General features: G+C 30.0%; 3 protein-coding genes across 4 annotated transcripts; 1 reads left to right on the forward strand and 2 right to left on the reverse strand.

Annotated features, from left to right (window-relative positions):
- Window positions 1–362: 362 nt before the first annotated feature.
- LOC113858847 lies at window positions 363–620 on the reverse strand. The gene has a single exon (XM_027491621.1). The coding sequence runs from the start codon at window positions 618–620 to the stop codon at window positions 363–365; it is 258 nt and encodes an 85-aa protein (XP_027347422.1).
- A 5,350-nt stretch (window positions 621–5,970) lies between these two features.
- LOC113857569 (protein THYLAKOID FORMATION1, chloroplastic-like) lies at window positions 5,971–10,244 on the forward strand. Of its 2 annotated transcripts, none has more exons than XM_027489603.1 (5): window positions 5,971–6,289; window positions 7,087–7,354; window positions 8,051–8,267; window positions 8,826–8,941; window positions 9,791–10,244. In XM_027489603.1, exons 1-5 carry the CDS (start codon window positions 6,088–6,090, stop codon window positions 9,882–9,884), a joined length of 897 nt encoding a protein of 298 aa, XP_027345404.1. In that variant the 5' UTR covers window positions 5,971–6,087; the 3' UTR covers window positions 9,885–10,244. The 2 variants fall into 2 exon arrangements, 1 of the variants encoding a protein (XP_027345404.1); XR_003503267.1 differs by having other exon boundaries at window positions 5,975–6,289; window positions 8,051–8,440; window positions 9,791–10,211.
- A 720-nt stretch (window positions 10,245–10,964) lies between these two features.
- On the reverse strand, window positions 10,965–15,478 carry LOC113858036 (diacylglycerol kinase 5-like). Its single transcript, XM_027490443.1, has 12 exons — window positions 15,185–15,478; window positions 14,984–15,106; window positions 14,751–14,879; window positions 14,372–14,457; window positions 13,905–14,028; window positions 13,498–13,546; window positions 12,954–13,036; window positions 12,693–12,760; window positions 12,347–12,421; window positions 11,947–12,034; window positions 11,656–11,772; window positions 10,965–11,460 (listed from the first exon to the last, which is right to left on the reverse strand). Exons 1-12 carry the CDS (start codon window positions 15,365–15,367, stop codon window positions 11,143–11,145), a joined length of 1,443 nt encoding a protein of 480 aa, XP_027346244.1. The 5' UTR covers window positions 15,368–15,478; the 3' UTR covers window positions 10,965–11,142.
- Window positions 15,479–20,242: the final 4,764 nt, after the last annotated feature.

Here is a 20,242-nt window from a genome sequence, read left to right on the forward strand (position 1 = left end):
CAATTTTTTATATCTTTCAGTAGATAATTTCAAGCCTGCGTCAAAATCCTATTTTTTCACAGCGCAGTATATTGAAAATGAAAAGAATTTTCTTAATCCTTTTTCTCAGGTACTTCTAATGTCTATGTAAGCAGTTTGTAGTTTTGCACTTGCCCGTTTCCTTTATAATTTTGCATTTATAAGCATGAGTGCGGCGTTAAATCACTAAACTGAATTTGGAGTTCTCAAACTATCAATATGGGAAAATTTAAGTTTCCATTTATCATATTTACAGCAATCACAACAGAAATCTCACGAGGCCATAATTGTCTTTGTGGCCTAGCTTGAAAGAACAAAATTTGTAGATCTATTGGGATTGTTCTCTAGTTGGGACCCCAACAACTTAAGTACATAACAGTTCTTAAGGACTCTTCTGATTGCTTCCCCTTCAATCTGGTAGAACTAGAAACCATGGCAGAAGAGGAAAGCTTCTTTGCCTGTGACAAAGATCCAACATGGTTTTTGAGATGTTGTTGAGCTGATTTCAAAGCGTGATTCCACCTGCATACGCCCTGGTCCTTCAAGGCCTCCACAACTCCAACACTAGCTGCCACAATCCATGCTTTGCTTGTTGAACTCATCTTTGCTTATTTCTGAATAACAGAATGCAACCAAAGTTGATGATGGGTGAGAAGAAAACTGGGAGATTTAATTGAAGGGTTTGATGAAAGAAATTGAGAGAAGGGGTTACATATAAAAAGGGTCCAAACTTCTGAAATGAAAGCCGAATATTTGGAGAAAACAGTGGGAAGTGAAGGCAGTGGTTTTTGTATTGGTGGGACCACATGGTAGTGTCACTTGGCTGAAGTGTCCATCATTTGGATTTGGATTTGGATAGCCTCAAATTACAACTGCAAACTCTGGCTTCACTTGTAGACAATTCCAGCACATAGTTTGCATCCCAGGATATAAATTAAAATCAAGAATACACATTTTTTTTATTAAAATAAATTTGTTTAAGGGAAATAATTTTTAGATTTTATAAAATTTAATATCTTTCATTTATTTATTGAAAATTTTTAAACTATACACACACAACGAGACTTTTTTACCATAAAATGACAAAAAATAAAATAAAATTCCTCGTATAAATCTATCGCTAATTTTATTACACAAATATATCTATTTTTGTTACAATTCAGAATTCGGTCCCTAGCTCTAAATTACAACAAAAATAGATCCATTCGTGTAATAAAATTAACAATGGGTCTATATAAATTTTATTTATTTATTTTTAGTTATTTTACGGTAAAAAACTCCACACAACGAAGGTTATAAATTGTTTTTATAATTTATAAATTTTTAATAAATCGTTCCTTATTTTCTATTTCAAACTCATTTGGTAACGTGAGTGACATACGAGGAAATGAGTGAGAATAATAATGCCGATGGACTTGTGGTAATTTACAATCAATATTTTGACAATCTTTAAAAGTGCGTTCAGCGTGAATTAATTTTTTAAATCAGTTAAAAAAAAGTTCTTAAAGATACCATTTAATATTATTTGGTATTAGCCAATTAACGTATAACTTTAATTGCATTTATAAAATAAATAGCTTATTGAAGAGAAATTTTTATTAAAATAATATAAATTTAAAATTATTTATTAAAATAGTATTATTTTAAAATTAATTATGAAAATATATAAATTCAATATCATCAACATGCGAAAACTAGAAGAGAATTATTTCAATTGAAGAAATTTTTTATTATAGTAATATAAATTTAAAATTATTTATTAAAATAATATTATTTAAAAATTAATTATTAAAATATATGAATTCAATACTACTGAACAAGTGGACCATCTGAAAATAGTTGTTTTAATTTAAGAGAATTTTTTATTATAATAATATAAATTTAAAAATATTTATTAAAATAATATTATTTAAAAATTAATTATCAAAATATATAAATTTAATATCACCAAACATGTGGACTAACTAGGAAAGAGTTGTTTTAGTTTAATTCTTACTCTCAAATTTAAATTTCAATGAATGTAGTTATGTTATTAAAGTTTAAAATTAAAATTATGTTTTTTTTATATTGATTTAAATTAAAAAATTTATTTTTGTTTCATGTTGACAAAATTTTGAATTTAATTTTAATAAAACAAGAAAGAAATTAAAATTCAAAGTTTAATGATAATTTTTTGTCAAAGTGACAAAGAAATTAAAAATTAAAATATTTGTCCCATATTAACATGTGTTACGTGTCTTAACATTTTCTCACACTACTAAATGTTTTCATTATTAGTTTTTAAATAATTTTGTCTTGACAAACATTTTTAAAATTGTGTTATTGTGATTACAAAATCCATTTTAAAATAACATAATTTTTTAAAAATCTTATAGATAAAAAAAAATATTAGCGCATTTTAGTTTATTTTTATTTTCTAAACAAATAATTAATTTACAAATAAAAATGAAAAATTAGTTTTTTTATAATTTATCATGGTCATATTATATTAAAAATTTAATAAAATGAAAATTTTTATTCTTAATACTTCAATTATTAGAGAATGATATTAAGCATAAAGTTTTTCAGAAAGGAGGCTAAGCGTACAATGAATGCTTGCGAGTGCCCTGTGGGGTAGTGTGCAATTCTCACTGATAGAGTTTCAAGTAAATGTCAAAATTTTTTAGAAACCAGTGGCAATGAAAGCGAGTGGTTTTTTGTTGGTGGGGGAAGTGCATTGAATCCTCAGGAATCACGAATCACGATGGATCCTACGTTTGTGGGACCACATCCCTGTCTCTCACTTCACGAGTCCAACCGACCAACCCTGTTTCTGGTTCTTTTCTTACCTGGAAATTCACACCTTGCATTTTATCGTATCAATGAAACCGTTTCTTTTGTCCTTGCCCCATTAAATTATTCTAAATATTCATGAAAATTAATGCTAATCCCTGTGTTTATATCTATGTTTTATTTTTTAATACAAATAATTAAGTAATACCATTGCTTTTGGGATGGAGTAACGCCATTCACTGGAACTTGTGATTTGAAGGAACGTAGGTTCAGTAGAAAACTTGTATATATAAAATACTCCGCTTTCATCCCAATTCCACACACGATTTTCTTCATTGAGTAGTGTCACTGTTTGACATTGCAATTACCATATATTCTATAATCGTTTTTTTTTACCTTCTGCAATTTTCTTTTCAACCACACCAACTTATGTTCATGACAATCCTCGAGCTTTGAGGTCCTGCAAAGCTTATCTTACAGCTTAGTTCCACCTCCAAACACCCCTTATCCTTTGAGGCTTCTCATAGCTCCAACACTGGCATCCACAAATACTCTTGGGCTTATGAACTATTTCCATTCTTTTTTTTCTGCCTTTGCAGTGGGTTTGTGAGATTTTTAAAGAAAATAAACGCATTTTTCATATGTTAAGGAGCTAGTTAATTGTAGATTCCATCTCACCTAACTTCTTTTTACAACCTTTTTATCTTTTGAATTTTATTCTTGAATTACAATTGCTCAACGGTTCAATTTAATTGGTTGAGGGGTTGTGGAATCTGTGAAGAAGGTTTTCTTATAAGATTTTAAGCAATGACATTCTTACAATTTATGTTTACATCATTTTTTATAACTCTTTTTTTTCTCTATCATGTTGCTTATTTTATTCATCTTTCCTCTCTTCTTATTTTTTTTCTTTCTATTTCCTTACTAGTTTGTAAAAATAGGTTGTAAGAATATTATTTCTCTAAGAATTTACAATTTGTTACAAAACACGTCTGGTTGAATGTGAGCTGATATGAGACTTCTTTCTTCACAAAAATTCACAACTCCTCAATAAATTAAATTGCTTTGTTGAACAAGGTTAACTCAATAATAAAATCTAAAAGATAGAGGAAAAAGAAGTAATGTGAGATGAAATCTATAATTAACTAACTGTTTAACACATGAAAAGTGTGTTTACTTTTTGTAAAATCTCACAAACCCTGCAAAGAAGAAAAAAGCCATTGAAAAAGAAAAGAAAAACTGGTGATAGATCATGAGCCCCAGTAGTATATAAACAAAGCTTTTCAACAAAGCAAGTAATTAAATGGTATAAAATGTATAGAACATTGTCACAACATCTAAGGTGAGTGTTTTATTGGTAAAAGCTTTTCATTAGTGATATATGATAGGAAATGTATGTTTTTTTAATTTTTTTTTTATCATAGATGTCGTTCTTTTATTTATTTATTTCCCACTTGAGTCTTTGATTCCTCATTTTGGCCATTCTTGGGGTTTTAAGGTGAAGATTAGATCCAAAAGTTCACATTCAGAAAGGCTATTCAAACTTGTAGAACTGGAAGAATGACTTGGAATACGCTTTGGTAGCTACTCTTCAAAGTTAATGAAAACATCTTGCTTGTTTCAGTGAAACAACTAAGCAATGCCTTGCACGGCTACTGATCTGTGACTTTGTCTGAATTTGATTTTTTGGCGGTTATGCTTTAGCTTTCAATGGGATGAGTATAACTGAGCAGTGTCATTCTCATTCCACTAAAAATTTTATGGGCCAGAAATTATGATTTATTATGATCTAGTAACAGAGTTTGTTTAGTGCGAGGAAAGCAACAATCTTCTTTTCTTTTCTTTACCTTTGAATTTGAATGTAGCTTGGTCCTTGCTAAATTGATAAACACTTGTTATTGCAATCAAATTTTGTATGATTTGTAACGTTTCATGATTTCATAAATAATCGTGAAACCGTTTATTATTGAAAGTTATAATAAAAATAAGAATGAGATTCATTTTTAAAATTAAGAAATCTTTTTTATAATTTTTTTTTTTGTTAATGTCAGCCTTTGATTAAGAATAAACAGTTAATAATGATAAAATTTTATTAAAAAAATAATAAATATTTATTATATTTTTATAACTTTAATATAATAATTATATATTTTTTTATAAAATATATAAGCTCCTGCAGTACCGAGTTGTTTGGATTTTGTTATGACATATTGCACTTAGGGAACGCATTAAGGAACTAAAATAAAATTCATTACATTAACAGTAAAATATTTAATGTTTTAGAAGTTTAAAAAATTATTGACTATATTTTTAGTTATTTAAGAATGAATAATAAATAACTTTTACCCGAATCTTGAATACATACGTTAAGATCATATATTTTTATGCTTATTTTTTAAAATAAAGAAATGGATAAATTACACCTTTTTTCTGAACAAAAGATCAAAGCACCATTTTTAAAAAAAATATGGGTATAATCAAAGAAATGGCACTCGAAATTAATAATTAATGGAGGGTTATCATACAGTGTTGCCAGCAAAAAATCGAAATCAAAATTTTAATCTATAACTTGAAATCTTGTGTTTAGTAATCGTACTAATGTGTGTGTTACCTTGGCACTTAATGACCCCATTAGAAATCAACTCCTTACTTACTAAGTAGAAGAATAACTTGATAATTTGAAAATGTTGTAAAATTAAACTTTTCAATTAACCTTGAAAATCAGGACAATTGATAAATGTTATTATCTATTAACATAATAATCAACATTTTTTTTATTATCAAATAAAATTTAATATATACGGGATCGGATTATTCAACAAAAATCTTGTCAATTGTTTTTTTTTTTTTGTTAACATCACAATTTTTAAATAAAATTTAAATAATTAAATAACAATTATTAAAAATATATTTATAACACAAAAGTTATCATAAACATTTTAGATTTTGTTTTTTGAATTTCAACTACTTAAAATTAATTCTGAGAATTGATATTAACAAACCATAAAAAATACCCGTAATTTTTTTTTAAAAAAAAACAAAATATTTAATTTCTGTGAATTGGGAAATGAAAATAAAATAAACAAGAGCATATTCCACGTGTCATTATACCATTGGGTCCTTGGAAAAACGCAGAAAAAATTCTACATCGCAGTGGATAAGCTTGTTTTCGTTGAAACTCACAAAAGCCTCACTTTCTGGGAGTCACAAAGCAATGCAACTGCAACTCTCCCTCTGAATATTCTATGCCGGAAAGCTTCTGATTCCGGCCACCACACTCTCTCTTTCTCTCTTCCAATGGCCGCTGTTACTTCTTCGTTCTCTTTCTCTACGCTCACTCAATCTTCGCAGAGGAACCTCACTCCCTCTTCCACTCGCTTTCCTGATTCCAATTCACGCGCCTTTCGCTTCAACCTCGGTTTCTCCTGCCACTATGTTGGAGTTCGAGCTTCGAATTCCGCTTCCAAATTTGTTGTTCGCTGCTCCTCTTCCGTGTCAGGTTTGTTTGGTTCCCCATAAACTGTGGGGAAAAAAAAAAGGGAACGACTTTTTATCAGTTCTGAACTCTTTTAACTATTCTGAGAACTGGGTAGTTTTCATATTTTCTTAAAGGTTTGAATTGAAACAGAGCCCCCACTCCACCCGGAAAATGAATATTTTGATTTCAAGTAAAATGATTGTGAATTTTTCATCTCCGTTTTCGAATTTGGGTTTTGGAATTTTGAGTCAGAGGGAGATTTTGGTGTTGCAACTTGATCATTGAGAGAGAGTTTATTTTATGAGGATAATGTTGCAATTGGAACTGTTGCTGCTCAAGTTTGAACCTTATTTTACAGTTTCTTTTGTAATCAATGGATGTAATTGCTTTCGGGCTTATGTGTAATGTGGGCAACATATTATTTGATTAGAAATTGTTCTGTATTGATGTCACCTTGTCGTGTTCCTGAGGATCTTTTGAGTGAGTACCTAACTGGAACACTTTCTTAGTTTCTTGCATAGCTGAATGCAATTTTAATATAATCAGCATGTGATTTGGTTTTAAAAAGGAATCTGTACCTAGAATTACATATTGAGGGATTAATTCTGTTAATAAGTGTCTCCTTTTAGATATCTGAATACATGTGTTGTGAACTTGTGATCAAAGTGTGTCAACTGGTGTGATTAGTTCCAAATTAAGTTCCTTCGTCGTTCCAAGGTTCATAGTGCCAAAAGGGAAAAGGAAATAAAAGAAGAAATGGAATATTGTTAATTGTTATCAATAGTTGGTTATGGGTTGTCTACGTATTTGATCTGCAGACCCTCCAACTGTTTCTGAGACAAAGTCAAATTTTCTCAAGGCATATAAGCGACCAATTCCTAGTATCTACAACTCGGTACTGCAGGAGCTTATTGTCCAGCAACATTTGATGAGATACAAGAGGTCATACTGTTATGACCCTGTATTTGCTCTTGGCTTTGTCACTGTATATGAGCAACTCATGGAAGGGTATCCTAGTGATGAGGACCGAGATGCCATCTTCCAAGCATACATTAATGCATTGAATGAAGATCCTGACCAATACAGGTTAGAACAATGAATAATTTGACTTTTGCTTTATCCCCTTCCCCCACTTTTTTTGGTTCCTACTCCAAACCTTCAACTCTATGATTGAGATTACAGCCACTCGAGACTGCAACATCAACTTGCCAAGACTCTAATGCTGTGCTTGCGGGACATTCAGCAGATTCCAAACATGACTTTGGCACCCAAAATCAAGTTTTAGGCAGATGCTGCAAATTGTAGAGTCTGCCGGTCATGATTTTGGGATTTGGGAATCATGTTTGGTTTTCTCTAGTGTCCAGTTGATACCCATACCAGTTGCCTAAAGTATTATTTGAAGAGGATGGTGGTACAATCAAATGACTTCTTACTTGAATAATTAATTCTGATGGATTCTTTTGCTGTTTTCAATTTAATTGCAATTGGGAGGTACAGTAAGTAACCATCCAGATTCCAGGCATCATTAATGTCCTAGATGAATGATGATTGTTGTGAAATGAAAATAGAAGTTCTGAACTTTATCTGCATGTTGATGAATTGAAGAGAGAATTATTTTTCCTAAGACCAGTTGAATACTTAGTTTCATCTTAGGAAATCCAGCTGAATAAAAAAATCTTTTAACGAAAGTGCAATTAGCATTGTCTGTGGACTTTCTAGTTATATCAACGGATTTGAATAAATTGCAATTTTGTTGATGATCTTTTATATTTCACCCTACAGATTAGATGCAAAGAAATTGGAAGAGTGGGCTCGGGCTCAAAACTCAACTTCACTAGTTGAGTTTTCATCCAGAGAGGGAGAAGTTGAGGGGATATTAAAGGATATTGTAGAAAGAGCAGGAGGAAAGGGGGATTTCAGTTATAGTCGTTTCTTCGCAATAGGCCTCTTTCGTCTTCTTGAGTTGGCAAATGCAATGGAACCAATAATTTTGGAAAAGGTTACCCAATTCATTTTTGGCATCATGATATATTGATTTGAATTTATTCAAATACTTATTTTATTTATATATTTTGTTTTACAATTTGAAACTACCCAGTTAGTTTTCATTTATATCAGGTCTAGAAAACTACTCGTTCAAGATTTTAGATGTCCTCTATTGGGCCTGTTCAGGTTAGCAAAAGTGATAAAATGGCCTTGACGTCTTGATCTCTCTTCAACCAAGTTCAGCCCTCATTGATAGGGTTACTAGTCTCCTGTCATTTTCTTTAATCTATGTTCAAAGTTGATTTCACTATTTTGTGTCGAAATGATTCATTACTTTAACACTTGTGAAGAAGAAAACTCCATTCTTTTGTAATAAACATTTAGGACAATGACATTATAGAAACCAAAATCATAGATAAAACCAATGATATTGATCCTAGGAGAAGATATGACAATGGCATTGCAAAGGATGCACTTAAGGTCAATATCGTAAAAGTATTTATTTTCTGCTGCTTAATAACTTTCTTGTATAGGATTATTTATCAATCAATATCTGGTGTCAATCCAACAGCTGTGTGCAGTTTTGAATGTCAACAAAAGAAGTGTGGATCGGGATTTGGATGTGTACCGTAATATGCTTTCTAAGCTGGTTCAAGCTAAAGAGCTGCTAAAGGAATATGTTGACAGGTAAATAGCGGATCTTGCAATGCTGTTTAGTTGTTCTCCCTTCTCCTAAGTTTTCATCCATGATATAATCTACAGCGTATAATTTAATAAATTTGTGGATAAGATAAGAGAAGGGTATCAAATAACTTTTCCTATCTAATCTTATTTTCAGTGTTTAATTAAATTTTTAGTGTAAATTTTATTCTGTAGTAGGAGGAATGGGTTAGAAAATAGAACGACACAATGTTATCTAATTTGTTATCTTGGTTTATATCAAATGTTGGATAGGATAAGATTTTATTTTACTCTTATCATATCATGTTTTTATCCAACTTTCATATTGTATCATGTCCACCAAATGAGCTTTAAGTATGCAGCTGTAAATCTACTATTTTTTTAGTCCATTAAGTTCAAGATTCCCACAATATTATAAATGTTCTTTAAAAAAAAAAAAAACAGGATCACAAATTTCAGAGCAATGTACTTCTACATGAAATTTGAGGTGGTTTTACATAGCCTATTTACTAAGCTCTTCCGTTTTAAGCCAGATTCAACATTCTACTCAAAATATCCTTTCCAGAGAAGATTAAATTACAAACTTTCTAGTAATTTATTGACAACATTAGTATCAAACTGACTTTTGAACTTTGTAGTAAATATATTGTAGTCAGGTTATTTTAATACCGATATCGATCTGAGATCCCATTTACTCAATAATGCTTCCAGCAGCCTGCATTTGATACCCTTATCTTGTTGGCAGTCAAAGTCTTTGGATGCCTAAACCTGAATTGCTGTTCCAGTTGATGTTATAGTTACCTTACTTTTTTTCCTCAGCAAGATCTTTATTCTTTGACATAATTTTTGCTTTAGGGAGAAGAAGAAAAGAGAAGAAAGGGCTGAACCGCAAAAGGCTAATGAAGCCTTTACGAAATCTTTGGGACAACAGCAATTTTCTGGCATGTAGTTATGGGGCCATCTTCTGAAATGATCATCACCCTGTGAGGATTTGGTATTTTTTTACTTGCTTTTTTTGGTTGGTCCCGAGGCGTTGGGTAATCAGAGTGGGGCCCCTCTTATCATCATGGTTTTGCACACTGTATTTGATGTTTCTTCTGCCATGGTGATCCAGCTAAATCCTTGTTTCTGCTCTACCACAATTAATTTACACCTCCAACACAGTCTTCTGTAATCTTATTGTATTTTTTCCTCCACACAGTCGCAATTGTATTTTGTAGTTCTCAAATGCTTGCCTGAAGGCATATATTCTGGTTATTGAATTTCTTCATATCTCAGCATCTACCAATTTCAGTGATATATGTTTGGTATCCACCCGTCTCAAAATTTGAGTAGGTAGCGACCAAAAAAAGGCAGGCAATTTTCATCAATGAATTGAATAAACTCGGGTAATAGTATAGTTTCTCAACCAAAATTTGAGTATATAATGCATGTACTTTAGATTCGTTAACAAGACCTTATTTTCTCTTTTTAACTTCTTGGACTATGGTTACACTTGACCAGAAAATATGAACCCCATGGTATATTGAATAGTCGCCTAACATATTTTTACTGCAAATTTACAACGCAAAATGGTTTTATTTGAATATTGAACACCAATATTTGCATAATGTATCAGTAGTGTTTGCGACGCGCCTTGCTAACAATTTTGTTAAGTTGTTATGGTACTTCAAATCATAGCTGAATTGAAAGTTATCACATAGTTCCTTCCTATATACAATTACAGGTGCAATTGTAGCCTGTGCGAAGTACGAGGACCGGGGACTGACTGAATTTTCTTCTTCTGATCAACATTTGTTAGCACACCTTTTAAACGCAAATTTTATGTTAAAATCTGCTCTCATTAATCTGTTGTTTTTGTGAAAGTGTATGCATTATGCCGCTATACTCACACTTGGCTAACGTTTTACTCGCAATTCTTTCAAAATCTCACACAAACAAAACTAAATTTTCCTGTCTACCAAGAACTGAAGCAGAATGCTAAGGTCGTGAGAATTGCTTCAAATCTAAGTATGATAACCGGAAAATATGTTGAGAAAAAACCAATTATTGTATCTAAATACAGTTATCATGTTTGAGGCATAATACTGCTAGAAATGAGCAAATTAGCTGCAACCTTGATAGAAGCTACAGATATTTGGAAGGGGTTAACTAGTATGGGAAATGTCAACGGAGTAACACTAAAGAATGCCTTAATAATGAAGGACCTAACTAAGATGAGAAAGCTCAACATGGTCTGGGATTTTAAATGTATCTGCTGCACCAAACTTCCGAAATTCCTCTGCTATAGAGTCTTCTTCATCACTGTCGTCTTCCTCGTCCCCACGATGTGGTGATGATGGATCGTACACACTTTTAGACTTGCAATTATGAGTGGCAAGCATGTTAACCTGGCCAAGGTGAGAAATCTCTACCACAACAGTATCATCATCAACTGGAAGAGGTTGCTTCCAAGGTTCCCCATCAATCCTCATGAATGTATGATCTGCTGCACCTTTGTGAAATTCAAACCGGATTCTGTGTGCCTAATGAACAAGGAAAAGGGAAAACGAATAAAATTGTATATTTTCTCTACAGTAAAATAAATTCGTATGAGTCGTCAACTTTGGAAAATAATTAAAAAGTAATATTTTGATTTAGATAAAGGAATATGATGCAGTCTGAAGGTAAAAAACTACAAAAGCAAACATGTACCCAAAGTTTTATGATATCATGCATACCTGAGCAAGACGAGTCCCATGTCCTTTTGGAGCAAGCAAAACAAGCCCATGCCATGCATTTCTAAAACCAACAACCTCTATAAGGCCATCATCGACAAATGGCGGTGTCAGATCTCTCTGTATTCAATCAAGACACTTTAGTTTTCTAAGGGAGAAAAAATAAAAATAATTTGGATGGAAGAGTTAGATATTCATTATTTGTCTAGCATTTAACCTCAAAAGTCGAAACCAACCTGTAACAAGTATTTTGCAAAACGAATAAATATTCTAGAATTAGCATATGAAAATTACATCACGCTGCTTCTTGCTGTTTGGTGTTCCCCATGGATTCAGTCCACCAGAAAAGCTGGGCAAGTTAAGACATATAATTGACCGGATGCTGTACATAAAATGGAAACAGTCCTATTAGGTGTTGTTCAAGAAGTAAACAGAGGCAACACACAGCAGAGCAGAGCAGAGGACGAAAAAGTAAGTTGTTTTATATTTTATATGGCCCTTCATAAAACATCCATACATACAACAAGTTGCCAATGTAAGAGACAATAATCATTCTATCAAGGAGAGCAACAGCCATAAAGGCAATTTAGTTCTGAGAAATGATTATGAAAAATAATTTATTGTCACTTCAAATTTTGTTCTACACATTTGTGTGTTTCCCCAAAGGATATAGATAGTATATAAAATGATTTACCTGGGAGGTATGACTAGGTCTTGCCATTCGCCATGCCTTTTCATGAATTTTACTTTTGCAAGTTGTGCTATGTTCCTACGTTAGAAAATTAAATCATATTTACTTAAGTAGACAAATGAAAAGTTATACGTTTTATTTAGTAGGTACAAATGCATGCCTACGTAAACTAACATACGAAACACAACATTTAAATTGCTAGAACTGTTCTGAGTCTCCTGTACCAAGCACTGTTTCAATCCATCATATATTTGATTTTAGAATTTAAACAGAAATACAATCTGAAGGAACTGTCTAATTGTGAATTGGGATGATATTATGTTTCAATATTTAAGACTAGGGAACTGACCTGTCAGCAGGATGCAACAGAGAAGCAAAAAACCATCCTTGTGTGCATCCAAGCTTAGCATAAGTAGTCTAACATGTAGATCAAAATCAAGATCATAGTATCAGCTTTATAGGGAACGACATGTGGATGAGGATGTATCTCGCTTTTCCAAAATTTTCTAGACTTTTCGATTCAAGAGTGGGAAAATAAAACAAGTACTGTTATCAACCAACTGGGCATTGTTTAGGCATTATTATAATTACCGAAGAAACAACTGCATACCTGATTAATCAACTGGTTTTTAAATTTTTCAGGATTCTGCTTTCGTTCTGAATGAAATGCATAAGACACTTGAGCATCCATTCCTACAGTTGGTAATCACAGATAATTTAATAAGCATTGAAGTAGGGCGGACACAAAACAATTCCTCCAAATCTAGTGTAATATCCTAAATATTCTAAAGGAAAGATAAAAGTAATCAGGCTATACAAGAGAGACAGTAAATATGTTGATAGTCAATGAATTTTAATTAATAGGAAGAATTACAATCTTATATAATATCAATACATATGTCACATTTTTCAGCTTACGTTTAAAATTGCAAGTTTTTTCTGACAAGATTTATTGATACTGGAATTTACTTTGCCATCATTTGATATTGACTAACCTATAAGAGATCAGAGGATTGGAAACAGACAAATTTAAATAATGTAAGAAACTTCCAACTAAATGATATTCTTCCTTAAATGAAAATGGATTTAGGGTCCATGCTCCTTAACCTAAAGTTTAGGTACAGAAGAACTTCACCATAACTTCTCTTACTTACCCATGCTGAAGTAATTCCAAAATCCCCCACGAAATGTGTGGCAACCTTCCTGAGAAGCAGTTAGCAACAACCACATAAGAAAGTACGGTGAATAGGAAAGGAGACAAATTTTTTAAAAGCTAAAATTAAATTAAAGTCGTAAAAACATTAGAAAAGAACAACTGTCAAGCCAGATTGTAGAGTCCCCTTAAGTAAATTGGGCCTACTATCTATTTAATGGGACCCAAATGAAATCCACCCAATAACAGGAAGTATGTTAAATAATGTGTTTAAAAGTGTGTTGCGAGAATTTCTTATTAGATAAGGTCGCATATGAAACTGAAAAATATATTTTCTTTGAAGTTCCCAAATTTCACTTTGAAGCAGATTTAATAGAAGATTGCAAAATAGTGAATTAAACATCTTACCATATTAAGTTCATCTGCTTCAGACACACGATGGAAGGCATGCAAAGAATGTGGTAGCTCAAGTGGTGGAATTGGGTCACAGGAACCTTCTTTAGGAGCTCTCATTCTCATGAGAATGTGCCAGCTGAAGGTAAGAAAAATAAACAAAAGTTATCAGCAAACAGCATTTTGTAGAAGAAATATATGCTAAAACTATTCAAAGAAGATGAATAGAAGCAGCTCTTAAACATTCATATATTTGCTTGGGATTAAAGGCCATATGGATTAAGGATTGGAATTGGGAAGTATAAAAGGGGCAAATTCAAAAGATTCAATGAGAACAATAAGCAATGTACAAGAGCAGCCCAAGAGGCATGGTACATTAGGATAAATGACATTCAAGACAAAATGTAGGCCAGAATTCTAGGTAGACAAATACGAAAAAAGTCCTTATTATAAGATTAAAGAATAGGCCCAAAACCCATTACTTGTCAATTTTCATTTCCTTTGCTTTCATGACTTGATCTAAAAATGCCTCAACTGAGCCTTGATCTGTCCCCGGGTTTTTCTTCCCCTGTAAAACAGCAAAATTATTTATTTCGTCAATTTTCTTTTTTACTCTTCTGATAAATTCTTTATCATCACATTCGTAGGAGAAATTATGTCTTTCTTCCAGCATAAATCTTCACATAAAGTAAACAGAAAAGGATTCCTAATTTGATTTGAAACCTAGTACACAGTTAAAAAAATGTGGAAAAAGTTGAGGAATAAACCAGCATCATAACATGCTCCCTAAAGAGAATCCAAATAAACCAGTATAATATTTTAGATGCTGTTCAAAGTCAGTGTTTGACCATAAGTTCCTACCCAACCAAATGCAAAAGGTAGATTATTCCCTGTGCCCAAGGGAACGGTGGCTATTGGTGGAGAATGAGATAATCTGAGATCACAAACAACTCCAAGAAGCCATCCTGCTGTTCCATCACCCCCTGCAACCTAACTCAAAACAAAAACCATACCTTACCTGTATAAAACTTCTTATACAAAATATATATAAATTTATCAAAAATTAAATTTTTTTTATTATAATCACAACTTACAATTAACTTCAACCTCTCGACGATCTTTATAGCAAACTGATCACGACGTAGCTTGAGGCTTTCCAAATTGGCATAAACTGTTCTGAGCACCTTATCAGGAGCATGTTCCCCCAAATCAAAAACCTGAAAAATCACAACAAGTTTAGAACGCTAACGATGATGATGATGAATTTGAAGAGCATTCAACAATGAGATAAGAACCTGATTTTGATTAAGAAGAGTGCGATAGGTTTTCAAGATATCACCACCGAGCTGACCCCCACTCTTGGAGTTGACGAAAACCAGAACCGGACACAGCGGGACATGAGCGGCATTCTCAACCTTGGAACCAGGTACGAGAATGTAATCGGGAATCTTGAAGTTGTCGAGAAACTGAGAAGCCATTGGTGCATGCAGGTGCTGTATGACATGCAGAATCGAATGAGAAAGGAGAAGTGAAATGAAATTGAAATAGAATTGAGAATGAGAAGGGGAATGAAGAAAAGTTGACTTTGATCTGTGTGCTGCGCTGTGCAATAAAAGCAAGCGCGTGGGGGAATTACGAGGTAAGTATCCTCTTCCTTTGGGATCTGAGTGGGGTACCACTGCTGCTGCTGCTGTTGCTTTCGCTGTTGCTGTGGGCGAATGAATGTCCAATGTTAATGTTCTCTCTCCCACTGGAATGGCAGACACACAACCATTAGGTGCAGAGTTATTGATCTAAATTTGGAGTTTTACTCTCATTCATATACTCCATCTTTTTTATAATTTGTTAAAATTGATAATAATATTTATCTATTATAAATTTATAATAATAAAGAATAATCAAATTAGTAACTGATGGAATAAATAAATATACTTATTCATTTACATAGTTAACGAAGGAATGTTATGTTAACACGTCTTATAATAAATAGAAGTATATCAATATTATAGTAATTAATGTATTTGAGCTTTTATTATTTGAAAAAATTATTTTATAATTGAGATAAGAGAAAAAAATTTTGAGTGAAAATTTTAATTTTAATAAAAAAATAACATTCAAAGTATTTATAATACTACATCTAAGTTTTATTTTTTAAAAAATGCTAACAACGTATTTTTAATACATTTTATTATGTTTGAAAAAAAAAATACATATTGTGTAAATTGATTATTTTTTAGATTTTAATATGAAGTTTTAACATTTAGATAAAAATAAAATTTAAATAATGTGTTAACATTCTTCTTATAATAATTAAATTAATTTTTTAATAGATAAAAATTTACTCATAATAAAATTTTATATTTATGTAAAATTTTATTTAAATTTTACATGATTAATGAAATTTAATACATTGATATTATTGAATTTACTTTTATTTGAATTTTTTTATCGTATATAATTTTGTACAAGATAAAAAAATTGTAATAAATTTATGCATCTCTTCTTTACTATTTCAATAATAATAATAATAATAATAATAAAAACTTCTCTGCCCATTCTTTCAAAGTTTAAGATTTTGTTAAAAAAATTAAGAAAATAATTAATATTCTTAATTTTATAAGATTATAATAATTTTATTTGACATTTGAGATTTTGCATAAGCATTCCATCTTAATTAAACATTTTAAATCACGTGAGCTGAGAATTTTGACACATAAATGATCTTTCATGTCATTTACTTTCTAGGGTTGTTGACATAAATTTTTAACTATAAATAACATTTATTATATAAAAATACCAAATTTATTTAAGTAACACATAGTGTTAAATACCATTGTAAATTATTTTAAAGGTTAAAGGTAAATATGTAAACTACCAAAAAAAAAAAAAAAGGTAAACATGTAAAAGCTTATTAGAAACTTCTAATAAGCTAAAAGTTATTTGAAATAATTTTTAATAAGTTAGAATTTAAAAAATTATAAACTCCATCTCAAAAGTTTCAAACTTTTTTTTAGTAAGTTGTTTTACTAGTTTGTTGACAAAAAAAAAGAATTATACACTTCTGAATAAGTTATAAATACAGCTTTCATGACCAATTAATTTTTTTTTATGTTAAAAAATATTTTTCACTTAGACTTTCACCATTAACATAAATTAAGATTTTTTTTTTATTTAAATTTGATGAAATTTAATTTTGATAAAATTGATTTAAAATTATTTAACATTTTTGAGATGTATCTATAAATTAATCTAAATTACATATCTTTTTTTTACAAAATGTGTATTTTGCATCAGAAAGTGTAAAAATTAAATCTCTAACTATAACACAGAGAACCCTAAACCTATTGAAGCTAAACCAAAATCAAGTATATCTGAAAGATATTTGGTGAATAATTGTCTTACAAATATATCTCTAATAAGTCATGATCTATCAGTATTGGTAGGTAGATTTGTCGATAGCTTCACAAACTTAGATAAAATTTAATTTAAATATACTAATATATTATCATTCAGTTAAAAATTTATATATAAATAATAATTATTAATTTTTATAATAATTAATAGAAAAATTATATCTATAGTGTACCAAAATTACATTATTTAAGAAATACTAATTATATCTATGGGGATAATTTTTGGGGCAATGGAAATGAGCGCAAAACCATATGGTTAGTCATAGGCTTGCAAAATATTTTAGAGCATTGATATTTTTCCACTTCATAATCAAGTGTTAAATGGAGATAGAGGAGAAAATTAAAAAGGTAGGAAAAAAATAAGTAATATGATAAAAAAAAAAAAAAGTATAAATAAAACGTTGGACCAAAAAAATTGGCAATTTACTGCGCCCCTAAAAGTTTGGGCCTTTCAACCTTCTTATTCTCCACAAAAACAAGAAACCGTACTATCGCTTCTGACAAAAAAAGAAAACAGTACTATCCTTATGTGACTAAAAACAAAAGTTCCGTATATTAGAATCTCTATTCACTTAATATTTTTGCACTTATGAATATTATAATTAAATTTATAAAACAACACTCTATTTATTTTTTTATAAAAAATATATAAATAATTTATATAATAAATTGATAATATATTTAAAAATTATTTATATAAGAAATAATTAAATTAGTGATTTGTGCATGAAATAAATAAATATATTAACTTATATAAAAATAAAAAAAACTTTATTAACATAATTTTTATAATAAATAAAATTATAAAAATAATTTATCAATTAATATATTTAAAAGAAAAAATTGTAGTATTTATTTTTTTTATAAAAAAATATTCTATTAAAATCAACCAATCATCTTATATAAGTTAATTTTTCAAGATAAAAAATTAATTATTAGAAAGAGTGAATGCAGTTTTATTGATAATTAAATTAAGCATAATGTTCAATAAAATTAACATAGTAAGTAATGCCAGACTTGTCAAATAATATAATAACACATCATCGAGAAACAATGCAATATTTTTACATTTAACATCAAAATATATTTTTTGAACATTCGATTGCTTATCTTCAATCTTTAATTATGATACTAAGTGTAATTAGTTCAATGAACATATGATGATCAATTCTCCAATCTTAAAGATTTTGAGTTCCATATAAATTAAACGTGTACAATGCAGCATATACACCCGCAGCACAGCCAATCAGCCACGTGTCCCAAATCTTAACAACCGGCAAACAAGCCATGTTGCAGTTTACATGCCCAGAAAACAAATGGTTAAAATCGCTCTCCACGTTTGAGTATTTTGCAACTTTTTAAAATTTGTGTGTTTTAATTTTTCTATTTTTATGATTTTTGTTTTCTGATTTTCATTATTAACGTGATTAATAAAAAAAATCATATGTGCCAGTTTTAAATCGTATCATTAAAAGAGAGTAACATAAAAGAAAATAATAAAAATATAAGAATTAAAATAAAAAAGAAAAATTTAGAGACAAAAAAATGCTCACCATAGAACAATTATTTTCATATTTAACCCATAAATTATATTAATTAATAAAATGAAAACACAGATGAAGAATTTGAACTTGGTCTTCTAATTCTAATATTGTCATTCAACTACATATATATTAATTAAAAGCACACGTATCCAAGCAATGTGTGCTTGGAACAAAATAACAAAAGAAAACCAAGTTTGTTGGAGTTTTGGAAGCCAAACAACAATAATATAACACAATTTCACATAACGAACTTAATGTAGTCAGCATGAGAGATATGGTAGATCCCTATTTCAGGAAGCCAATTGCCATCAAGCTTTGCATTTTGTGCCAGGTAATCTAAATATAAATTTAGGCCAATTTAAAAACATATGTACAGATATGGTGACGCAACGTTTTTATCCAGCTTCTCACTGCACATCTAAGAATCCAAAAATACTATGCTATTTATCTAGATATATGGCAGTATATATTGCAGATAATTAATTAGCTTTTCATATAAATCTAGTTGCTTATATATATATATACATATATATATATATACATATATATATATATATATATATGTTTACGTATTTAATATATCCATATATGCTAGAACAAACTACGTACATAGTATAAAATGACTCATCTAGCTGGTTCTGTGTGCGTAGAAAAAGGACCAACCAAAGTTTTAACTTGGGTTCTACAACTGCATTTGTGTACGGGCAGATTAAAATAACTTGTGAAGGAGGGACTCAATATTTTTCTACATAAAAACCATCAACATATATAGCTAACAAATATTTTGTGCTTTGCTGATGTTTTCAAATTTAAATAACATTTAAAATTATAAGAAAAATATTTTTTATTAATTCAAACAAATAAGTAAAAATATAAAAGTTAGGTTTAGGGAAAAAAATAAAATAACTAAAAAGAATAAGTTTGAGAGTATAAGTAATTTTAGATGAAAATTGAATTTTAATTTAAAAATTGACCTAATTAATTTGAGAAAGTTGAAATTTAAAGACGAATAAAAAGATGACATAAAAATATAAGAAAATTAATAATTTAATTTTTTTTAAAACATATAAAAGTAAATGTTAAATAATGATAAATTCACGTGTCATAAGAAAAAAGAGAGTATATATAAAATTCCTCTGTGTTTAAGAGTAAAAACTTAATTAAATTTATAATATAAAAATAAATTACATTAATTAATTATACAATCATATACTTTAATGTAAAAGGTTTGCTTCCTATAGCTCCATAACCAGATAAATGGCGACTGTAATCCCAATTTTTATCACATTAACTATCTTTAGTTAATTTTATTTTTTTACGATATCAAATATGTAGTTGAAATATGTCTATAGTGGTAATAGTTATTGCAGTATAAAACCTTGATTATATCTTGTGA

The sequence above is a fragment of the Abrus precatorius genome, unplaced genomic scaffold (genome assembly GCF_003935025.1).
Source record: "Abrus precatorius isolate BTA unplaced genomic scaffold, Abrus_2018 Scaffold2, whole genome shotgun sequence".
Classification (NCBI taxonomy): domain Eukaryota; kingdom Viridiplantae; phylum Streptophyta; class Magnoliopsida; order Fabales; family Fabaceae; genus Abrus; species Abrus precatorius.

Coding starts and splice junctions, on each gene's coding strand:
- LOC113858847 (XM_027491621.1), bottom strand. CDS start 620: ATGAGTTCAACAAGCAAAGCATGGATTGTGGCAGCTAGTGTTGGAGTT.
- LOC113857569 (XM_027489603.1), top strand. CDS start 6,088: ATGGCCGCTGTTACTTCTTCGTTCTCTTTCTCTACGCTCACTCAATCT. Junction 6,290..7,086: donor CTGCTCCTCTTCCGTGTCAG/GTTTGTTTGGTT, acceptor TTTGATCTGCAG/ACCCTCCAACTGTTTCTGAG. Junction 7,355..8,050: donor GAAGATCCTGACCAATACAG/GTTAGAACAATG, acceptor TTCACCCTACAG/ATTAGATGCAAAGAAATTGG.
- LOC113858036 (XM_027490443.1), bottom strand. CDS start 15,367: ATGGCTTCTCAGTTTCTCGACAACTTCAAGATTCCCGATTACATTCTC. Junction 14,458..14,750: donor TACCTTTTGCATTTGGTTGG/GTAGGAACTTAT, acceptor GCTGTTTTACAG/GGGAAGAAAAACCCGGGGAC. Junction 14,029..14,371: donor AAGGAAATGAAAATTGACAA/GTAATGGGTTTT, acceptor TCTTACCTTCAG/CTGGCACATTCTCATGAGAA.